The sequence below is a fragment of the Canis lupus genome, chromosome 22 (assembly GCF_011100685.1).
Source record: "Canis lupus familiaris isolate Mischka breed German Shepherd chromosome 22, alternate assembly UU_Cfam_GSD_1.0, whole genome shotgun sequence".
NCBI classification, from domain to species: domain Eukaryota; kingdom Metazoa; phylum Chordata; class Mammalia; order Carnivora; family Canidae; genus Canis; species Canis lupus.
Window position 1 is genome coordinate 7,890,819 of NC_049243.1, and position 23,503 is coordinate 7,914,321.

Here is a 23,503-nt window from a genome sequence, read left to right on the forward strand (position 1 = left end):
ACCTTTTTTTTTTTGAGATTGAACCATACTGATTCTTGATGGAGATCTAATTCATTCCCTTCTACTTTTCCATTCTTATCTCCCTTCTCCCCAACCCCTCAGCCCCCAGATCCCTTTATCTTTCTCTGAGACTCTTACAAATGATACTAGATTAAATAACCCTGTTCAGGTGTCTTTAAATACCTATGCAAGACTTTCTCTAGAGTAGGCACCTAGAAGTAACGTACATACTCAACTCTACTAAGGATTGTCAAATTACTCTCTGAAGTAGTACCATCAATTTTTTCCTCCATTAGCAATTTCTAAGGGGACCAGTTTTGCAAGACACTCCCTGGCATCTGGAAGGTTATTATATTTTTTATGCTCTGGGCCTAAGTAGTTCATAGACCTGACAGGAAGACAGCTCAAGGATGAGCAGGCTCTTCCCCTTTTCCACCTTCCCCTCTCTCAACTAAGGTTCTGAAATACCTAAGCTGTCTAGCTAAATCCTTGAGAATTTTTTTTTCTTTTTCTTCCTCAAATCTTCTTGGTCATCTCTTATACTTTTGGAATTGATCACCTAAAATGAGAAATGATCTTTTTGTATCTATTTCTTTTTTTTATTTTCTTGTATATATTTCTTTATGTTGTGTTATTAGAGTATGCTAAATATTGTAATAGACTTTAAAATATGTAATAGATTGAGTACTGTGGGCTTGTTGGGTTTTTTTTTTGTATTCATTTAAGGCATGGGTGAACAAGGTCGAGTGGAGGTCTCCTCTACTCATATATTTAGGCACCAAGCCAATATGGGCTCTCCTACAACTTTCAAGTTTTGGTTATCTTTACTCCAGCCAGCCAGAGGAGAAAAATGTGTGTGTGGGGGGGGCATGTGTGGAATGTTTATAATTTGTTCTGGAAGGGGTATGCATCACTTCCTTTCACATTCTATTGGTTAAGACTCAACCCCGTGGCCAACCTTAACTGCAAGGGAGGCCAGGGAATGTAGTCAAGTTGTGTGACTTCAATAGGAGACCATGAATCTGATGGACATTTAGCAATCTCTGCTGCAACTGGGTTGTGCGGAAGTGAGGTTATCCTAGAGACACCTTTTAGGAGAACCTATAGGAATCACCCTAAAAACAAGCAGGAAGGACCCTTGAAGATTTGAAGTCAGACATGAGTGAACTAAATCTTCTAAACCAAGTCCGAGTTATTGGTAATCCTTTCATCAGTTCTGTGGAGAATACAGGGAGTCCTGTATCTATGCATGGGTTAGAGTGATAAAGCAAAAGAGGATGATTCCCTCAATAGATGACAGAGTCACAGGGATGACAAACGGCAAGAAACTCCAAGGGAAAGGGGGTGACTCAGTGCTGCAGTCTGAGGTTCATAGTCTTATTGGACTTCCTGCCAGGAGATTCTCAACTTTTGCCCTCAAAAAGGTTGTGTATTTTATTTTTATTAAATATGACCACGACCGCTTACAAGGATCCCCATTCAGTTTAGCCAATATATGGAAATGAGATTATATACCTAGGTAGTGTAGACAAATACCAGTTAGTTTAGTAACTTGGGACTTGGCTTGTTTGCATAGTTAATCTTTGGGAGTGATCTGCATTCTGCACATACCCCTACTTGTATTCCTGTGACAGCCCTGTGGCCCTGTCATTATGATTTAATTCTGTGGCATAAGTGAGGCAGTGATAATTGGCAGACAGGCCATGACTAGTGGCTGGCTAGGCAGGCAGCTAGCTTTGTGCTTGGTACTAGCAGCTGAGAAGCAACTGTCCATACACAATGCAGGGCTGCCAATCAACCTGGTCTGAAGTTCCTTCCTTGTTGGTCACGGTGTTCCTTTGTCACTGCTTTTCCTATGTCTGAACTCAGCTAAGGATATTCAGAAATTTCATCCAAACTTCTGGCAACTCCCTTACACTTTTGACTGATGACTTCATAAAGCCCCAGACAGTGGGGCAGCTTCCAGACTCCGCGACTTCATTAGTCTCCTTGTCTATTCTGGGCAAGATAAGCAATCCCAGACAAATGGAGAGGCTGTTTGTCTCAACTGTCGAAGCCTTACGCTCCTCAGGGTTATGTACGTCGCTTAACTTTTTGCTCTTCCTTTCCTAGCTTAAGCTTCTGACCTTGTTCAAATGCCATGTTCTGTCTAAGTAATTATTTGAAGGGATGTTGGCATCTCTGTTTAATTTTGAACTCCTTGTTTTGATTTTCCCCTCCTCTGGATACCAATTATTTTCACCTGACCAGTTGTGCTTCCTTTGATGCCTGTATCTTAAGTATTGATGAATTGGAGCTTAGCAGTATGACTAAAATATTAGGGGGAAGAAGAGGAAGGAGGCAAGCAGAGAGCAGGCTGCAAGGGGACTGGTGCAGTATGAATTAGGCCTCCATGAGGATTTTTTTTTTTTCTTCATGAGGAATTTGGTTGTGAATGTGAAATAAGGTGGTAAAAGTCCTACAGATTACATGGGGAGAGGACACAGGAATAGAGGTCAATGGTAGCCAGCATGGGAAAGCCACTGGATTAAGGTTTAGGCAATTCTACTGTGCTGTGCTTGACATAGGTGAGAGGAGAAATTAGGGTGATGGTTTGGGTTCTTTCTTTCTTTCTTTCTTTCTTTCTTTCTTTCTTTCTTTCTTTCTTTCTTTCTTTCTTTTTCTTTTTGTTTAAAGACTTATTTTTTTTGAAAGAGGGAGAGATTGAGCATGCACAGAAGGAGTAGCAGAGGGAGAGAGAGAATCTCAAGCAGACTCCCTGCTGAGCACAGAGCCTTACTCGGGGCTCAGTCTCATGACCCTGAGATCATGACCTGAGCCAAAACCAAGAGTTGGACACTTAACTGACTGAGGACCTAGGCACCTCCAACGTGTTTTGGATTTTTAAGGGAAAATCAAAAAACTTCTTATTAAAACTGAAGATATTTCTAGGCCAGTTTTTCTGGGCTAAAAAATGATGGCAGAAATGCAAACCAGAACCAGCAGCACTTCTTATTTTCTATGGAAGGTACAAATCAAATGTGAAGGTGTGTATGCGTGTGTGTGTGTGTGTGTGTGTGTGTGTCTGTGTTGAGAGAAAAGGTCCATTGCTGCTTTCAGATTCCCAAAGCGGGGAGGGTCTGTGATCCATACATGGTTAAGAGTTACTGTGTTGGAGGGTCTGTGTATCATGAGAGCAGTCAAAGCCGCGAGGGAAAGGAGAAGAGAAAGGGGTGAAGGGCCATGTGAAACCAGTGTGGAATGAGTCCTAGGGGACCCAGTATTCCCCAGCTCTATCGTCAAGTCTAAGTGTCAAGCTTTAAATGCTCAGATGGGAAATTAGGACCCCACGCTATGGAACTTGAGAGAGCATTTCTCTCCATGTCCAAATACACTAAATAGAAAATATGAAATCATAGGTTCACATTCTACAAACCTAATTTTATTTTTTTCCGACTAATGTTCTTCAAGGTTGTGGTCTTGCTTGCAATGGCATTTTGTTTTGGTTTTCTACACTACCTTGTTCTCAAACTAACCTTTTGTTCTACTCGGGAGACTTTCAGTCATCACCCAATGGAAGTCTAGGCTAGTATCCAAAAGTACAATAAATAATATTTCTATTTTCATGAAGGCACTGACACCTATTTGTGTTCCTGCTAGCAAAACTGCTGAGTTCTTGAGCAGACTGGACACAGAGTTGCCAGACCGGAGTACCCGTCCAATTGCTTTTCCTGACTCACAGTCTTCAACTTGGGTAAGTGTGGGCTTCCATGCAGGGTTCCTTTCTTTATAAAATACCTTTATAAAAGGTATTTTATAAAGAGGTATTTAGAGAATGAAGACCAAGGGTGTAGAGTGACCTTATAGACTGACCTTATAGACTAGATGGCTGGAACTAAAGGCAGATATGGGAAGCTTGTGGTACTCTTTGGCCTAATACCACTGAAGAAATTTGTATACTGTGTTGGAGAACTTGAACCTCATTCTGTCAATGCCAGTGGTACTAAAAATGTCCTGGGAAGGATCAAGATCAGATTTGCATTTTAGTGGGATCACACTGGTAACCAGGTGCAGGATGGCTCTAAAGGAATAGAGAGGCAGAGAGGCCTCTAAGAGGCTCTGTATTAGCCCAGGTGAGGAATGATGGAGATAGTGTAGTGGGTGGGAGGATGATGCTGAGAGCATAGGTCAAAGAACCACTTAGAAGGTGAAGTGGGCGGGGCCTGGGTGGTTGGCTGGCCAACTGGGGACAAGAAAGCAAGTGGAATTAAGGATGCCTCTGGGAGAGGGTTGTAGTTGAGAGAAAAGATGGGTTTAAGTTTTTGGGTTCTTTTTTTAAAGATTTAATTTATTTATTAACAAGACACATACACAGAGAGGCAGAGACCCTGGCAGAGGGAGAAGCCGACTCCCTGCAGGGAACCCGATGCAGGACTTGATCCCAGTAGCCCAGGGTCATGACCTGAGCCAAAGGCAGATGCTCAACCACTGAGCATCTAGGTGTCCTGGATTTAAGTTTTTAAGAGTGTTCACTTTTCCAGGGTTTGGGCAGGTGAATAAGATGGTAGAGAAACCTGACCTTTATCTCTTCCACCCCTCCCCCCTTTCTCCTTAGTGATCGCATTTTATTTTTTATTATTTATCTGTTTATTTATTTATATTTAAATTCACTTTGTCAACATAGCATAACACCCAGTGCTCATCACATCGTGTGCCCTCCTTAATGCCAATCACCCAGCAGCGACTGTGTTGTAAAATGTAAGGAGACGTCCTGACACTCCTTAGGAAAAAGGTCATTATGCTCTTAAATGTTCCTTATTTTTTTGTCCACTGCTAATGTGATATTCCGAAATCTAGGTTAGCCACAGGTCCTTTCACATCTGTCGTCTGTTTCCTCACTGCAGGGCACTAGAGGAAAGACTTGAGAAGCCATAGGTAGTGGAGCTAAATCCTGAGTATGGACAGTCATTGACATCTGTCCAGATACCTGTGGCTATGGGCGACAGGGCGGGGAAATAGGAATCGGATAGCTTTATCAACTGTGTGCTTGGCTGCCAGGATGGTCTTGATTCCGTTTGAGGGCTTCCTGAAGCCTGTGGTTTGAAACACATGGCAGGACTGTGTGCGCTTGCTCAATTGATTTTTGGCTCATTTCTTCAATTTAACAAGATCATCCTGAATTTTAATATTGTGATCCAAAAGATGAGTCATCTCTTCCAGAGCTGTGTTTTCCGTGGATTGATTAGTGCATTAGTCACACGACCCTCAGAGCTATTCATAGAAAATATGGGGCAGCACTGGAACCGGGATGGGTTCTTTATGAGCTGTGTTCACTAGCTGCTCCCCTTTCAACACTATTAATAATTTGTTGGTGTTCAATATATATATATTTTAGATTTTATTTGTTTATTCATGAGAGACACAGAGAGAGAGGCAGAGACACAGGCAGAGGGAGAAGCAGGCTCCGTGCAGGGAGCCCGAGGTGGGACTTGATCCCAGGACTTCGGGATCATGCCCTGAGCCAAAAGCAGATGCTCAACCTCTGAGCCCCCCAGGCGTCCCGGTGTTCGATATATTTAAGTGACTTTTTTTTTTTTTTTACCCATATTGTACTCTTCTCATTCCGTCTAGTCCATATATGCATAGAATTCCTCTGAGAATGCTCTGCAGAACCATTTCTAATGCTCTAGGGACGTCCCACATACACAGTGCACTTTTGCGATGTAGAAAGAAGACACCTGCAGTTTGCCTTAGCTATGGTCAGTGTATAGAATGTGAACTCCTTGTGGTGCCCATTTATGTGGGGTGTGATGAGCTGCAGGGTTTCGAGGTTTTTTGTTTTTGTTTTTTTTTTTAAACAATTTTAACATAATACAACTTTTCTGAGAAAATTGCTCTTATCACACTTACTAAATGTGGATCTTCCATGGGCAGATGGGAATCTAATAAATGCTAAATAATTCCATCTAGACTACAAGAAAATTCCTTTAAGTGATACACAAGAGAACTTCGGACAAAAGACAGTGTTTACTTACACATGGGTTGATACAGTTCTCTGTACTGTGTGTGTGTGTGTGTGTGTGTGTGTGTGTGTATCAGAAGTGCCAGCATCCTCATGTCTTCCCTAGTCATTATCATTGAATATTTCTGGTTATACACTAAATGATTTCCAGTCCACTTTGTTGTCCCTTGCCTCCTCTTCCAGAGAGAATAATAATTTAAAAAATCTCAATAATTTAAAAAATCTCTCACTGTTGTTCCACTGCCCAGTGGCTCCTGGTATCTTCGAAGATAAAGTCAAAATGCTTTAGCTTAAGCACAAAACCCTTTCTGCCCTCTGCCTTCCTTCCTCCCTCCCTCCCTCTTGACATAATACGTTTCTCTACAGAGAATCTAGGTCTTTGCTATTCCAAGTATGGTCCATGGACCAGTAGGATGGGCATCATCCGGGAGCCTGTAGAGGTGTAGACGAATCTCAGGCCCCGCTCCAGACCTGAACAGGAAGCTGCATTTTAACACAGTCTGTGGTGACTTGTATACATATTAATGTTTGGAGGGCACTGCTCTATAGCTCGTACCTTTCCAGCCATTTCTTCTCACTTCCACTGCTCAGGGCTCCTAGCGCAGTTTGGTTTAATTTCTATCCATGTGACACACGTTTTTTAAAAAGCCAGCACTTAGAGACACGTGTCCTTTGTACCCTTTTAATCCCATTTCTACTTCCAATATTTTAAATTCCTTGTATTAATTTCCCATTGTTTATAAAATAAGCCCTGGGGATGTAATGTGCAGCATCTGACTAGTTGACAACACTGGACTGTGCATTTAAAAGTTGCTAAGAAAGTAGGTCTTTTTTTTTTTAATTAAAAAAAATTTTTTTTTTTTTAAGAAAGTAGGTCTTAAAAGTTCTCATCACAAAGAAAACATTTTGCAGCTAGGTATGGTGACAGATATTAACCAGATTTATTGTGGTGATCATTTTGTACGACGTACAAACATTGAACCATTATGCTCTACACCTGAAAGGAATATTATGTTCCATCACTTATGCCTCAATGTAAAAAAAAAAAAAAAAAAAATTCCATTGCTGCTGTAACAAATCACTGCAAACTTAGTGGCTGAAGACAACATGGGTTCATTCCCTTACAGATCTGGGGGTCAGAAGTCAGCAGTGAGTATGAAGGGGCTACAATCAGGGTGTCAGCAAGGCTGGCTTCTCCTGGAGGCTCTGGGGGGAATCCGTTCCTTGCCTCTTCTAGCTTCCCTTCAGCTGTCAGCACTCTGGCTCCTCAGCATGTGGCTGCCTCCAACCTCTGCTTTCTTCCTCACATCATTTCCCTTTGACTTTCTTGCCTTCTGCCCATAAGGATCCTTGTGATTACATTGCACTTACTCGGATCATCCAGGATCCTTTTCTATCTCAGAATCCTCAATTTCTGCAAAGTCCCTCTTGCCATATAAGGTGACCTTCACAGCTTGCAGACTTGGGGACCTAGATGTCTTTGGAGGGCCATTTTATTCACCCCACCACACTCCCCTAGCTGTTTCTTTGTTATTTGGATTCGTCTTATCTCTTAATGTGTATATTGCTACTGCTTGACTAATCAAGTTTAGAGTTTTGTTAATTTATTCCTTCCCTTCCATCCTCCTAATATAACTATTCAGTATTACAGGCATTCTCTTCCTATGATGACACAAATTTCTTTTTCTCACTGCCATGCCAGTTAGTATACTTTACATTGGCTTTCTCTTACAACTTCTCCAATATTTTGTTTTGAACATTTGCGTAGTTTCCTCTGAACCTTCGACTGCCTTCCTTCAGATTTTGTGACTGTTTTACCAAGTGCCTCTGATGCAAATTTCCACACAGTTTTCCATTTTGTGCCTGTCAGATAACTTATAGAAACCCCATTTGGGGGATCCCTGGGTGGCGCAGCGGTTTGGCGCCTGCCTTTGGCCCAGGGCATGATCCTGGAGACCCGGAATCGAATCCCACGTCGGGCTCCCGGTGCATGGAGCCTGCTTCTCCCTCTGCCTGTGTCTCTGCCTCTCTCTCTGTGTGTGACTATCATTAAAAAAAAAAAAAAAAAAAAAAAAAGAAACCCCATTTGGGGTTTCTTTCCCTCCTGGCAACAGCCCTCTATCAGCCTTCTGCCTTAACCTGGGCTGGTTGTGGGACCTTCCTTTCATAGAACGGCTCTCAACCTCATCTATGGGGGTGGGGGTAGGAGAGGGTGGCTTTAAAATTCACTGATGCTTGGGTCACCCCCACCCAGAGATCCTGCTGTATTGTTGCCTGGGCTTCAGGGCTTTTAAAGCTCCCCGAGTAATTCTAATGTGCAGCCTAGGATGAGAATCACTGTTTTAAAGTCATCGGGGGAATTGCTCTTATTTGCTTTCCTATGTTGGGTCCCCTGATTTCTGGGTCTCATATCTTCTATTTTCCTGTTTTATTTCTTTATTTTGATGGAGCATATTATTTGGTGGCTTCCCAAGAGAAGATGCATGCTCAGGTCATTGCATGTCTGAAACTATCCTTATTCGGCCCTCACACTTAGCTTGTAATTTTCTGGTAAGTAGTCCAAATTGGAAATAATTTTCCTTCAGAATTCTGAGGGCAGTGCTATTCTACTTTGAGTATTAGTTCCTGAGAAAGCCAAGGCCATTTGAATTTCAGTCCTTATGTATAAGGGTTTTACCCTGCTTCACCGGGAAATTTAATATCCCCCCCTGCCCCCACTTTTTTTTTTTTTCCTGGTATTCTCTAAATTCATAATGATGTGCCCTTGTAGGGGGGTCATTTATATTCATTTTCAGTCTGGAAACTCGTTTCTAGTTCTAGGTGATTTTCTTGTGTTATTTCTTTGATTTATTTCCCTTCATTTTCTCTAAGGAATTCTTATTATTGAAATCCTAGGCCTCCTGGATTTTTCTTCTTCTTTTTGAAAAAAATATTTTTCTCCTTTAATTTATCTTTGACATTTTTTTTCCTACTTCTTGGCATATTGGGTTAGACAAATCCTCAGTCCTTCCCCTCCCTCCTGAGCGTCTCCCTTGCTGTCATGTTACTGCCACACGCACACTTCTGGCGACAGATGTGTGGGGACTTCCCTCACACCAGGTGTTTCTGTGACATCAGCTGGGGGTCCTGTAGTTTAACTCGGTTTGGACACCATCTACCTGGAGGTTCTCACAGGTTAAGGACTCAGTCCCCCCAAACTGCCCTCCCCTTCAGACACCAAATTGCGAATAGTAGGCCCCTAGATTACCACAACTTCTGCTCAACATGGGTACAAATTGGGTATTCCCATGATCCCCTTCCTGGGTTCCCTTAATTTGCTAGAATGGTTCACAGAACTCAGGGAAACACGTACTTATGTTTACCAATTTATTAAAAGATACGATAAAGGATACAGATGAACAGCCAGATGAAGAGATATATAGAGTGAGGTCTGGGAGTGTCCTGAGTGCAGGTGCTTCTTTCCCTGTGAGTTGGGCTATGGTCACCCTCCCAGTGTGGATGTGTTTACCCACCTGGAAATTCCTTGAACCCTCATACTTTTGGGATTTTGTGAAGGCTTCCTCACATAGGCTTATCTAATAATTAACTCCATATCCAGCTCCTCTCCCCTCTTTGGAGGATTGGAGGGTTGGGTCTGGAAATTCCAAATTCTAATTATAGTTTGGTCTTTCTGGTGGCCAGTTCCCATCCAGGAGCCTATCCAGTAGGCCTCATTAGAACAAAAGATGCTCCTAATGCTCTCACCACTTAGGAATTTATATGGTTTTAGGAGCCTTGTGTGCAAGGGATGGGGTCAAGGCAAATATCAAACCAAGAGATGCTCCTAATGCTCTTATCACTTAGGAAATCACAAAAGTTTTAGGAGGTCTATGCCAGGAACCGGGGCAGAGATTGTGTGTGTGTGTGTGTGTGTTTGTGTGTGTGTATGTGTGTGTACACATGGGTTTTTTTTCTATTATCTCAACAGATTTTCTTATCTATCTTCTAAATATTTTACTGGCTGCCTTTTTGTGAGGGGAGGGAAGATATTTTTATTTTCCCAGAGCTTCTTTCTTCTCTGTTGCTTTTTAAAAACAGCGGCCTATTCTTGTTTCATGGATAAAATATCACCTTCTAGCTCTCAGAGGACCCTGTGCAGGGAGCAGAAGAAAACTTCAAAGAAGGGGGCCCAGAGGCTCACTACTCAGTATGCAGGATTTTACACAATCCTTTCATTCTCAACCCAGGGTTTGACCACCATAACCTTCTGTGCTAGGTGTGCCTGGTTTCATTTATCCAGAGAATACATTTCTGATTTACTGTCAGGGTTGGGAGAGTTAGTGCCTGAATTTACAGGATGGGAACAGGCATAGGCACTTTCCTATCTTTCATCTGTCTTCCTCAGCAGCTGTTGCATCTATTTCTTGGGTCCTGGTGTTACTCTCTGCAGAAAATCGGCGTCTTGTGGGTATCCTCCATCCCTGCCAGCATGTCTTTTGTTTGGCTCTGATTCTTCATCTACTTCGTCTTTCTAGATTTTTGTCTGGGAATACAGATGTATCTTGGTTTCTGAATGTAGAGTTCAATTCATTTTTCAATTCATTTTCTCTTCTGTTTAGGGTAATTTTTGAGAGAAGGATGAACTGTGGTCTCCCCGCCCACCCCAGAATTCATTTGTTGGAGTCCCAACCCTCTGTACCTCAGAATGTGACTATACTTGTGATTAGGTCTTTATAGAGATAATCAAGATAAAATGAGGGCATTAGAGATGGCTGTAATCTAACAGGAGACGTGTCCTTATAAAAGGGAAATCTGGGCACAGAGACAGGCATGTGTACAAAGAAGATGATGTGAGGAGACAGGGAGAAGATGGCCATCTAGAAGCCGAGGAGAGAGGCCTAGATCCTTCCCTCACAGATCTCGGAAGGAACCAACATTACAGATACCTTGATTTTTGAACTTCTAGTCTCTAGCACTCTGAGACAATACATTTCTGTGTTTAAGCCACCCAGACTGTGATACTTTGTTATGGCAGCCCTAACTAATGAATGCTGTTTTTCAATTGTTCACACAGTACCCTTCCTCCTGCTAAGGCTGACGCGTACTCACCTTTAGAACACAACTTAGTGTCAACCCATTTTGAGCAGGTGTTCTTTATCCAGTTTAATAAAGTATCCTCTTTTAGCTTCTTCTGTCATAATACCCATCATAATACCCATGATACTGTAGTCATCAGTCTTCTTGTCTGACTTCCACACTAGGCTATGAGGCACTTGAGGTCTGAGATCATGTCATATAGAGTGCTTGCACATAGAGGCTTAAATATTATTTATTGAACAAATATATTATAAGCATACCTTTTGGGGCAGGGTGAGTAAAAATATATATTTTAGTTGAATAACAAAAATTTAGTAGTGATATATTAAATTAATATTTAGTGATAGAAAAATCATGTGAATACAATTGACAGAAATTGCTGGGGTTTAGAACTAAGAAAAATAGTGACCAAAAGGTTTTCCCCTATTATTTTTGAACAGAAACTTCCTGTGCTCCCTGGGAATCACAGCTGGGTAAGCAAGCATTAGGATGGCAAGCAACTCGAAATTCTTCATAGTTGAAGAGCCATGCAACTTCCCAGTCTCTGTAGCCTTTTATTTTTTATTTTTTATTTTTTTTAAATTTTTATTTATTTATGATAGTCACAGAGAGAGAGAGAGAGGCGCAGAGACACAGGCAGAGGGAGAAGCAGGCTCCATGCACCGGGAGCCCGATGTGGGATTCGATCCTGGGTCTCCAGGATCACGCCCTGGGCCAAAGGCAGGCGCCAAACCGCTGCGCCACCCAGGGATCCCTCTGTAGCCTTTTATTTTTATTTTATTTTTTTTTATTTTTTTATTTTTTTTAAATTTTTATTTATTTATGATAGTCACAGAGAGAGAGAGAGGCAGAGACACAGGCAGAGGGAGAAGCAGGCTCCATGCACCGGGAGCCCGACGTGGGATTCGATCCCGGGTCTCCAGGATCGCGCCCTGGGCCAAAGGCAGGCGCCAAACCGCTGCGCCACCCAGGGATCCCCTCTGTAGCCTTTTAAATGCTACTTATGTTACAGTCTAATCACTGTATTTTTTTTTTTTTGAGTCAAAAACTAGGACCCATATTCTGATAAAAGACCAATAAAGTGGTTAAGTTTAAAAGGAAGTTATACAAATAGAATTTAGGTTTCTCACTCAATCATCTTATCTGCTTTAACTAAATATTTTATTACTCCTTTTAACCTCCTGAGTAGAAGATGTGTGCCCCTGGTCCATTTCCATCTCTTTCAGGTCTTATATGGGATAGTTGTGATAAGGACTAGCCTTCTCTAATGTAAAAAGAAGGGGTCATTAGAGAACCACTTTCCACCTTCGATGTCTTGTCACAGTCCTCTTGTGTTTAGGATTTAGATAAGAGAAAAATCCTAGGATATTTTTGCCTGTTTAACAAAGCAGGGTTTGAATATATGAGGGCTTTCTGAACACATCTGGAGTTCCATTATTCTAATTAGTGGTGCTGTAGATGATATCATTCCAAAAGCCTTTCTCCCTTCCTGGCAAGTGCTTATTATTTGATGGAATGTGGGTTTTTATAGTGACAGAAATGGGGGAATGAATTAAGAAGTGCTTGAGAAAAATTATAGTAAGGAAAAAGGCATGTGTGTGTGGGGGAACCAGCCTTCATAAGCTTTATGGGTTATTAGTCCAAAGAACTAGGCCTGAAATATGTAGTGAGCTGCCATGATGCTGCTGGTAGTTTTATGAGAACAATGGCATTTCCTACGTATTAGCTTATCAGGTTGCCCTCTCTGCCTTACAGAGGGTGGGCCACAAATCACTGTGAGCAGAGAAAGTGTATGACAAATGAACAGACAAATACGTGGAATCTCATAAATTCCAGAATGCATGGTCACTATGCCAGTGTGTGAAATGCTGTCCCTGCGGGTCAGTGGGACTGAAGGGCATCCTGCTGTGCGTGCGGGTTCTCCTAAGGCTGCCCCTTGAGGCTCTAATTCAGCCAGAGGTAATGACTCTTGAGCTCCTGAACAGCCTTTTTCTTCTGAGAAATAAATATGAGCTTTAGGTACCTATTAGGGATGCAAAGACTTAGAAAGAAATCCATCTCTGGAACTCTATGGTATCCATCACCAGTTGACAAGTTATTTAATAGGATGCCATTAATGAGCAGTAGGCATGTCTGTGTTTCTAAAGTCACTGTCTCCATTGCTCGTCTCTGGTATTAACTGATCAGCGACTTGGGGGTATATATGGTTTATTTTTATTTTTATTTTATTTTATTTATTTATTTATTTATTTATTTATTTATTTATTTATTTATTTATTTATTTACAGAGAAATATAGCTTGGTTTGAGAGCAGTATCTTTCCTAGGCAAGGCCCGCTTTCCCGAATCTACATGTGTAAGGCATTAGTTGAGCTCCCTATATGTTGAATATGACAGCATTTCAGCTGAGCAGCAAAGGAGTTAGGAGGGGCTGAAGGGAGGCACATTGTAGGCAGAGAGCAGAGTGGCAGATTCAGGGCTTCAGAATCTGCTAAACCTGAAGTTTTAAATCCATTTTGACCCCGTGGTCCAGTTCAAGTTATTTTACATATCCAAGGCCATCTCCTTGTTCACAAAAGGAGGATGATATCTACTTCATAGAATTTAAGGATTTGGGATCCCTGGGTGGCTCAGCGGTTGAGCTTCTGCCTTTGGCCCAGGGCATGATCCTGGAGTTCCAGGATCGAGTCCCACATCGGGCTCCCTGCATGAAGCCTGCTTCTCCCCCTGCCTGTGTCTCTGCCTTTCTCTCTCTGTGTCTCTCATGAATAAATAAACAAAATCTAAAAAAAGAAAAAAAAAGTTAAAAAAATAAATTTATATGAAAAAAAGAATTTAAGGGTTTAATAAAGTAGTAGAAATAAATGCCTGGCAATTGAATGTATTGGCACTCTTGTAAATGAGGTAAAAACTGTAGATTTTCCTTCTCCCTGCTGGGCTCATTCTTAGTCCAGTTTCATCTCCATGCTCTCTCCTTACCAGAGTCTAGTTAGAATTGCTGCTAGTTAGTGGGAATATACTTGAAATAGAGGAAAATTAAATATGTTTTTCAAATCCTTATCACTAGAAAAATAAACTATGTTGATGATCTCTGAGGGGATATTTTTTTAAGCTTAATTAAACAAACGTTTAGATCATCCTTTAAAATGTGCTGGATGATTATGCTGATACCAGCTTTGTTTTTATATATCCCCAGGGAGATCTGCAGACATATGCATTAATCACCCAATAAGCAAGTGTGTATGGAGAGCTTACTGTATGCTTGGTACAGAGGTTGAGTTATTAGAACCAGTCCCATGGTAGGCAGACTAGTATATTGTGGTGATGCTTTTTCCTATGATCTTTTTCCCCTATATATTTATAGGCCAGAAGCTGGGCTTATAAGGATTCTCTAAAGGAGGAAGAAAATAAAAAATTGCAAAAGATGAAGGAGGAACAACATCAGAAGGTACGCATAAGACCTTGCTGGTCGCCGCTAATTATTTCCTTGTAGTACTAGATAATTTTGAAGATTTTCTGAACAGAAGGATTTACATACATGAAAATCATGAGAAAACATTAAAAATTAAAATAATGAGTTAAGAGGATGGTGGGTTGTGGTCAAAAGTCCTGGTCAAAACTTTCATGGTACTTCGGCTCATAGGAGGGCTATAGAGTATCGCTGTCGGTGGGCCAATAGTTCATGGAGAAGATGACAACATTTGTGAACTTCTGATCTACAAAATAAATCCATGTCGCTGCCATTTTTCAAACTAAAGATAATTGAAATTATACGTAGTGTCCAGGGAATACTATAATACATAACAAATAGCCATTAAAAGTTATGAAACTGGCTTATTCACTTCAAACACACATATAATAAAGATATTCTATGCATGTATACAAATACGTGAGGTATTCCAAATGTTTTGAAGATACAAATCAATGAAATGAATGCAGAGCCTCCTAAGAACAGCACTTAAAGGGTAATTCTCATTAGAATATAAAATTTCTGGTATGATAACTGAAAATGTTCAATGTTGTAACTTTATGGTTATACCTGTGTTTTATACATATGCTCAGATGGGGCCAGAAGCTCCTCAGCATGGGATGAGAATGAAGACCAGCGGTTAGCTCCAAGCTGCCACCTCATTCCAAATCTTTGTGTGTGTGTGTGTGTGTGTGTGTTGTGTGTTTTAAAGATTTTGTTTATTTAAGAGAGAAAGTGGTTGAGAGAGAGAGAAAGATCACAAGCAGGAGGAGTGGCAGAGGCAGAGGCAGAGGGAGAAGCAGGCTCCCCACTGAGCAGGGAGCCCAATATGGGGCTCGATCCCAGGCCCCTGAGATCATAAGCTGAGCTGAAGGCAGATGCTCAACTGACTAAGCCACCCAGGCACTCCCCCATCCCACCCTCCTTTTTTTATTTTTAAGATTTTACATTCCAGATCTTTGAGAAGAAGCAAGATAAATTATTTAGCTAGTTAGACACCATTATCTTCCCCATCATTTTCACTTTTCAACTTCTCCCCTTGCCATTTTGGTGGTTGATAAATCCTGACATTTCTTCCAGAATCTCTCTCCAATCCATATCTTCAATTATATAATTAACTTGAATTCTAACTCCTATTTGATTTCCTTGATTTGGTTTAAATTATTTTCTTGTATCTTTGCTGTACAACACAATTTATTACAGCCCTTGTGTGTAAAATCACTTTATGAAATAGACTGTATGTACTAATCATCATTGCTATAATTTAACCCTTTTGAGTGCTATCCTCCTCCAACAATTGTCAAATCCTTACTCCTTTGTCATTCTCAATAGCATATGGTATAAATGACTGTGTCATTGAACTGCTTTGTGCATAGAAGGAAATAATTAAATCACTGAAAGAAATAACATAAGTTGTACATTTAGTTATTAAGCCACTATATAAACAATGAAGAACCTAAGAAACATTTTTATTTCATGGTGTTTTTTTATTGAACAAATCTTTTTCTTTTGACAAAGGCCTCATATTGAAATTCACAATGAAATAATTAATATTATAGTAAGATTCTGTAGTAATTAACATGTAGAAGTGAGGTCTGGTATATTCTCATGTTGTACTTTCATAATGCCTATCAATTGACATGTAAATGTCAGTCTGTTTCTGTGACCTTTTAACTTAATATCAAGTCCTGAGGTGCTTATATACTGAGGAGAATGTTGTGAAGTCAGCATAAGATGTGATTTATGTAAAAAATAACTTCTAGTGAATTTTAAATAGTACTTTATAAAGTTTGGTGGAATATTTGAATGTGAAAACCATTAAAAGTAGAACGTTTCACAAAGAGAATGCTCAACAGATTAGAAAATCAGATCTGGGATTTAATTTTCGGGTTGAGCAGTTATTTTAAACAGTGAAAATTAAGCTTTTTATTTCTTAATCTTGTTTTTCTTCTAGAGTTAGACAAATATTGATACATACATATTTTCTGGTTATTGATTGAGTATATTTTTCTTTTGCATAAATTATTTCCCTTTACTTACTGTAGCTTTGAGTAAAATGATTACCTTTGGCATATACATAATCCCATCATTAAGAGTTTTTCAATAACAGTAGAATAGAGAAGGTTATTTACCTTATTTTTATTTCTCTTCTTTTTTGTTCAATCTGTTGTTTACATGTCCACGAAGGCATTGGTAGAGCCTCTCATTCCATATCACTTTGATGATTTAGCTTAAGAAAATACGGATCATGTTTATGGTAAGAAGATAAAGGAAACCAGACATAATATCACATTTATTCATGTGTTTGTTAATTTCATTCATTCAACAAGTATTTAGTGAAAATTCACTATGAAGTGATTCATGAGCAGATAATCTAGGTTAAGGTAAGGTGATTGCACATTTATTTTGCTCTGTGTGTCTCACATTCTTTCATTACTCTGGTCTCTGGACATAGTAGGTTCTTCCTTAATGTTAACCTTTCAATATTTTACATTTAATTCAGTTCCCTCCTCTCACAGAAATTTCTTTATAATCCCCCTTTTTCTCCTATATGCTCAATATATTCTTCTCATTTGACTACATTTTTTTTAATGAACAAATACATTCTTGCCTTTATAAAATAGCCCATTCCTTGATTCTGCTATTCTTAGAGATACCATCTTTTTTGCTTATATTGAGGAGGGGGGAGGAAAGACAAAGGTAATCATAATGTAATCACAACTTTATTATCTGTTTTGCCCTTTGTTCTTTATGTTCTGATTTAGATTTAGAAATGCTTGTACCAAAACCTCTCCAAAGGTAAAATTCCTTCTGACCATTCAATTCAGTGGTCATTTGCAATCCCTGTCTCCCTGTAACAGTGTGTAATATCTCTTCGAAGTTTTCCCTTTCTAGCCACCCCCTGCCCCCTTTTTTTCCCCTGGTGTATCTCTCTCCAAGTAATCTATCTTGGTATCCATCCATCCATCCATCATCCATCCATCCATCCTATCGACAAACATATATTGAGCTCCTATTATATTTGGAGCCTTTTGCAAGATGTTAGAGCTTCAATTAAGAACGGGATAGACAAGGTCCCTGACCTCCCAAAGTTTGCTTCTTAAGGAGGCGATAGACAATTAAAAGGAGACAAAGAAATAAAACACTGCATTTTTAATTTATGGTGATCAATGACTTTGTAGTAATTAATGCTGCAAAGAAAGGAAATTGTGTGTGGTGATAATTTCAGGGTGGTGTATTGAATACTGTCCATTGCCTACCTGTCAAATAAAACCGTGATTTTTTTCTTCAGATATACATTCTCCCTGTCATAGCCCATGTTTCAGAGAAGGCAGGCACATCTAAGTCCCAGGGATCTGATCCCAAAGGATCTAACTGCTCTTGGGAGTTCCATTCTCCTCAGCTGTGGTTGGTTCAGCTATGGACATGGAAATCATTCCAACCAGTGAGTCTTAAGGGAACCCTGTCTTTAGTACAGAGTTTTATCAGTATGAAATATACTAGTCTTCTCATTTAATGATTTTCAGCTTGATTTTTTTTGCCTTTTTATTTTGTATGATTCTAATATTTTCTCTCTTGGCTTTTTTGTTAGAATTTATATGGCAATTTCTCCCCATCACTTAATTTTAACCCCACTGTATCATTTGGTTTTAAATTATATTTCTAGTGACAAAAGGGGCTGTTTTTTCTTTAACCCAGTATCACGATCAGTTTTGATTTAATATATTCTCATTTATTGTGATTACTAGTGCATTTGCACATCTTCTTGTTATATGATTTGCTTTTTTAGCTATATTTTCTTATTTTCTCTATTTTTTGACTTTCTGAATTTTTTCTGTTCCATGTATTTGTCTTTCCTCTTTTCTCTCCTCTCCTCTCTTACCCTCTCCCCTCCCCTCCCTGGTGGTCAGAAATTTCAGGTTTTTTTTTTTTTTTAAGATTTTATTTATTTATTCATGAGAGAGAGAGAGAGAGAGAGAGAGAGAGGCACAGATACATAGGCAGAGGGAGAAGCAGGCTCCACGCAGGAAGCCTGATGTGGGAGTCGATCCCAGGACTCCAGGATCACGCCCTGGGCCAAACTCAGGCATTAAACCACTGAGCCACCCAGGGATACCCTCAGTTTTTTTGTTTTTAATCTTATATGACCTTTGGTCTGTTGAATCTCAAAACATATGTTTGACTTTAGGGGAATTTCTAATTCTTTTATGTTTCTCCTCCTATGTTGTCTTTGTTCTTTATTTCTGGGGTATGTTGCAAATGGATTTTGGGAATCTGAGATCTGTTCCTTATACTTCTTAATTGTTTTCCTTATACTTTTTGTTTGGCCTTTTTCGTTGCATTCTGGGAGAAATCTTTAATTAGATCTTCCTGCTCACTGATTTATTTCATAAGTTTCCACTCTGCTTATCTGGCACACGTATTGAACTTATTTACCAAGATTGCCAACATTGTGCTGTGTAAGCGCCATATTCTTTCTGAACTCTTCGTTGATGGGAATAACGCAGACATTCAAGCTTTCTGTCTACTATTTTAGGTGTATTTTTTCCTTTCCATTTAAGTTTTTATATAACTTTTTATGTCTTTTCACTACAGTGGGATAGGTCATGAAAGAAAATCCACTGGACCATGTCTTTAGCTACAAAAAAAAGGGGGGGGGGTTGATAAATTGTAATCTCTACTTTTCTTTCTCAAGGTATGATTTTTTGGCATCTTGGACATTTTGTTTCTTTGGGCATGCTGCCAAGTGAAGTATTTAGGAGCTTGTCTTCGGGGAGTAGTAGCCTCTTTTTCTCCTATAGTCAGTAGTACCTGGGACATTGTCTTGCTTCTCTGAGCCGGATACCCCTCTTCTATCCGCTGGCTACACAATGGCCCATGTCAGTGCTGTCTGCCATGTAGTCAAGTCTGGGAAGGGAAAGGGCTTTCAGTGCACTCCTTCAACTCATCCTCTTAATCACTACCTCAGTATCCCCTTTTAGAGCTCTTTCGGAAGCACAGCTAACTCAGCTCAGTTTACCCTGTACATTTGCTTCCTTGTGTAACTTATCCGGTCTCTTTTCTACCACTCGGGAACAGATTTCCAACAGGCCAGTTGCACTTACTGATTTTGCATGTTTATTTATTTATTTTTAATTTTTATTTATTTATGATAGTCACACACACAGAGAGAGAGAGAGAGAGAGAGAGGCAGAGACATAAGCAGAGGGAGAAGCAGGTTCCATGCACTGGGAGCCCGATGTGGGATTCGATCCCGGGTCTCCAGGATCACGCCCTGGGCCAAAGGCAGGCGCTAAACTGCTGTGCCACCCAGGGATCCCAATTTTGCATGTTTATTGATTTATAGTCATGTGGAAAGTAAAAACAAGCCAAAAAGAGAGAGAGAGAGAGAGAGAATACTGAAATAATTGGGTGACAGAGAAAAGGATTATAGAATATATAAAAAATTATGATAGCATTTTATGGGGAATGCATGCAAAGTTGTATTCTGAGATGTTGTGCTCAGAAAAAAAAATTATAACTTTTAAATCCAATCAGTACTAAAAAGAAACGAATTAAGCATCCAGTCTAAGAATTTAGAACAAGAACAATAAAGGATACTGAAGGCAGTAATTAAGATAAGAATGGAAATTAATAACAACTTCAAGAAGCAGCTGTTATAAAAATCTAACAGCTTGTTTTTTGATAAGGTCAACAAAATGAACAAATCTATGGCAAGTCTAATCAAGAAGAGATTAGTAAAAATGCAAATACACAACATTAGAAATGAGGAGCCAGAACCATAGATTTGGAAAAGATTAAGCTTATATTACTATAGATAATGCTATGCTAATAATTGATATGTGGATTAAGTGAATGATTTTACAGGGAAATATAAAACTCTAAAATGATTCAGAGTTAAAACACACAAAGACAAATGAAAATGCAAGTGATTTCTAAAGTTTTCTAAGAATTATTCTCCCCTAGCAAGCTAACCTTGGGAAATTTCACAGGCAAGTTCGTTGGAATTTTCAAGGAACAAATTTTTTCTCTTATGCTTTATGAAGAACTTTACAAGTTGTTTCAGAGCAAGGAAAAAGAAAAAGTAATTTAGAATTAATACTGAACTGTAGTCCTCATGATGGCACAGCCTGATAAAGAAAATACACACACATAGAAACTTGTAGAGGCTAACTTTGAAAGAAAATTCTAGTTAATGGTATATTTTCTCTTAACTAATTTACCAAGGCAAAGTAAGGTTTATTCTAGGAAAAGCAAGGTAACTGAATATATATTATAACTTTTTGTATCTTTTCACTACAGAAGGATAGGTAATGAAAGAAAATCCCCTGGACCCCCCTCTTTAGCTACAATAAAAAGGATTGATAAATTGTAATCTCTACTACTAATTTAAAAGCAACAATAACAACAACTAAGGTGAACTAGAAATTTAAAATATTGTCTTAACATACATATAGTCTACCAAACCAATAACCAATACTAACTCAGAGTTGAAATACTAGAGCAGTGAACAATATCGGGGTATCTGCAACCCCTACTACCAACCAGTATTTGGACCTGGAAATTCTAACCTAGTGCTTCATAAAGTTATTTGATGGAAAACTTTCTTTTTTAATTGAAAACTATTAATATAGCATGGAACAAGGTTTGGGAATTATTTTAGCCAACTTGATGAAGCAAAAATAAAAAAGGAGGCTTTTATAATTATTGAAAATAAGTAAAGTTATTATTTTTGGATGGGAGCTATTTGCCTGTACAACCTAAGAGAATCAACTGAAAAAAGATTAGAACAAATGGAATTAAATAAAAGAATTGGTTATAAAATAGATGCAGGAATCTCAACACCTTTCTCGAATATTAGCAAACATCAATTAGAAAATATAATGGAATAAAAAGACCTTATCAAAAAACAGCTATGTAAAGACATTGCTCAATTAAAAAAAGTAAATAAGCCAAAAAACGTCCAAACTTTCCTATGATCCGTGTCAGTTTGAATTAATGTGGAGATGGTAAAATTCAATATTGTGATGACTGTAGTTCTATCCAAATTAATTTGTGAGGTGTGTGCAATTCCAATAAAATTTTCAGTGGAATGAGGTGGTTTGAAAAACTATTTCTACATTTCAACCGTGAGAATAATCACAAGATTAAATAAGAAGCTTTACAGAAATATAGACAATAATTTGTGTGTTTGCTGGGGCAAGGAGAGCCTACAGAATTAGCTATTAAAAAATACCTCAAACTCCCTTGTTCTGCTGCTCGTAAGAGGTGAACAGAAGGGCTCTTTGACGACTTCAAATTAGAATTTCCTAAATGTATAAGCATTAGATGTAAAAGTATAAGTTTATTCTGTGGAAATCATCAGAGATCAGAGAGATGTTCACAGGGTGTATACCTAAGCATTGTGTTTTTTTTTTTTTTTAATATTACTGGAAGGTTTGAAAACACTTGTTTAGTGAAAGAGGATTTGAGAAGTTTGGAGTTTGGAATACCATGTAGCAGTTGCTACTGTGTTTTAAAGAGATGGGGATACTATCATCTATATAAAAATGAAAAATAAATACACTTTGTAAAATAGACTCCAGGCAAGTTTTGAAACCTGCCTCTTCTCATTGTACTTTGTGCAGATTACTTCATCCCTCTAAGCTTTACTATGTATGGTAGTTGTTTACCTTGTGATACTGTTTCTAGGATCAAATGGGAGAAAGCTTGTAGACAGTTCATCTTAATGCCTGGCACGTGGTAAGCCTACAAATGTGCCCTGAGGTGCTGATAAGAGGTTATAATCTTGCATAAATCAAGAAATGAAGGAAAATATACGGACATGTTATCCCTGGGTAGAGAGATTTTATGGGTGATCATTATGTCCTCCTTTATTTTTATTTTATTTTTTTAAGAAAATATTTTATTTATTTATTTGAGAGAGAGGGAGAGAGAGAGTGAGCATGAGTTGGGGGAGGAGCAGAGGGAGAGGGAGAAGCAGACTCTGGGCTGAGCAAGGAGAAGACGTGGGGCTTGATCCTGAGATCACGACCTGAGCGGAAGGCAGATGCTTAACTGACTGAGCCACCCCAGGCACTCCTGTGTCTTCCTTTATTGTTTCTGTACTTTCTGCTCTTTCCATGATGAATAAGTACGTTTTATGAGAAATATTTTTTCAAAAAAAGAAAGTTGATTAGGAAATATTTCTGGGCTGGGGGACAGAGAGCTATGTGATTCCATGGTTTTTATAGCTGGACGTCCATTTCTCTTTATATTAAAATGGTACAACTAAAACACTAATTAGTACAAGGAGAATACACAGGATTAATGCTATTTTTGACTCCCCTGCTTTACCCATTAATATTTAGTTCATTTGATTTGGTTGTCTCCTCTTAATTTGTTAACATGGTTTCCACGTTTCTCCATCTTTGTCCTTCTGGACAAAGGCATTGCTGTGAGGAGCCCCCAAACCAAGACTTCTCTCAGCCATCCCCTTCCCATAAAGCTCCTCTCATGTATTTAAAAACATTCAATAGAAGGGATTCTTTAACATCTGTGGCATCAGCTCTCCAGCTTCCACTGTCTTTTTCCCCTTGAGTGGAGACAACATCCTCTCCTGGGGGAAGTTTGTCCTGGCCAGGCGACAGCACTTTAATGTTGACATAAAGTGGTCAAGCTGAACCATGTCCGAAACATGCCTCCCTAGGATTCAGACATGACTTCAAAATGACCCTATTTTACTCTTCAGTTACTGCACACAGCCTTGCTCTGGGGCATCCCTTTCATTCTGGCCACAGCGGGTTTCCCCAGTGTCGCTCTTGCACACACCTGGCTGCTGTGTGGTTGACCCTTTGGCCCATTGGACTGCACAGAAGCAACTTCTACAGCCTCTAGCAGGAATGGTGAGTCCTCTACTTCTCACTGTTAGCTTGGGCCCCAGCATGGATCTCTGGCACTACTTGCAGCTCCCCAGCC

At 39.5% G+C, this 23,503-nt stretch overlaps 1 protein-coding gene across 6 annotated transcripts in view; it reads left to right on the forward strand.

The window, feature by feature from the left end:
* The window catches only part of EPSTI1 (epithelial stromal interaction 1), a 93,912-nt gene that overhangs the window by 50,936 nt on the left and 19,473 nt on the right, over nt 1–23,503 (forward strand). For 5 of the 6 annotated variants that reach the window (XM_038569629.1, XM_038569633.1, XM_038569632.1 and 2 more), the window contains exons 7-9: nt 3,640–3,733; nt 11,518–11,550; nt 14,441–14,524. In XM_038569629.1, coding sequence (XP_038425557.1) covers nt 3,640–3,733; nt 11,518–11,550; nt 14,441–14,524 — 211 coding nt within the window. The remainder of the gene's footprint in view (nt 1–3,639; nt 3,734–11,517; nt 11,551–14,440; nt 14,525–23,503) is intronic. The other variant, XM_038569630.1, reaches the window with a different exon arrangement.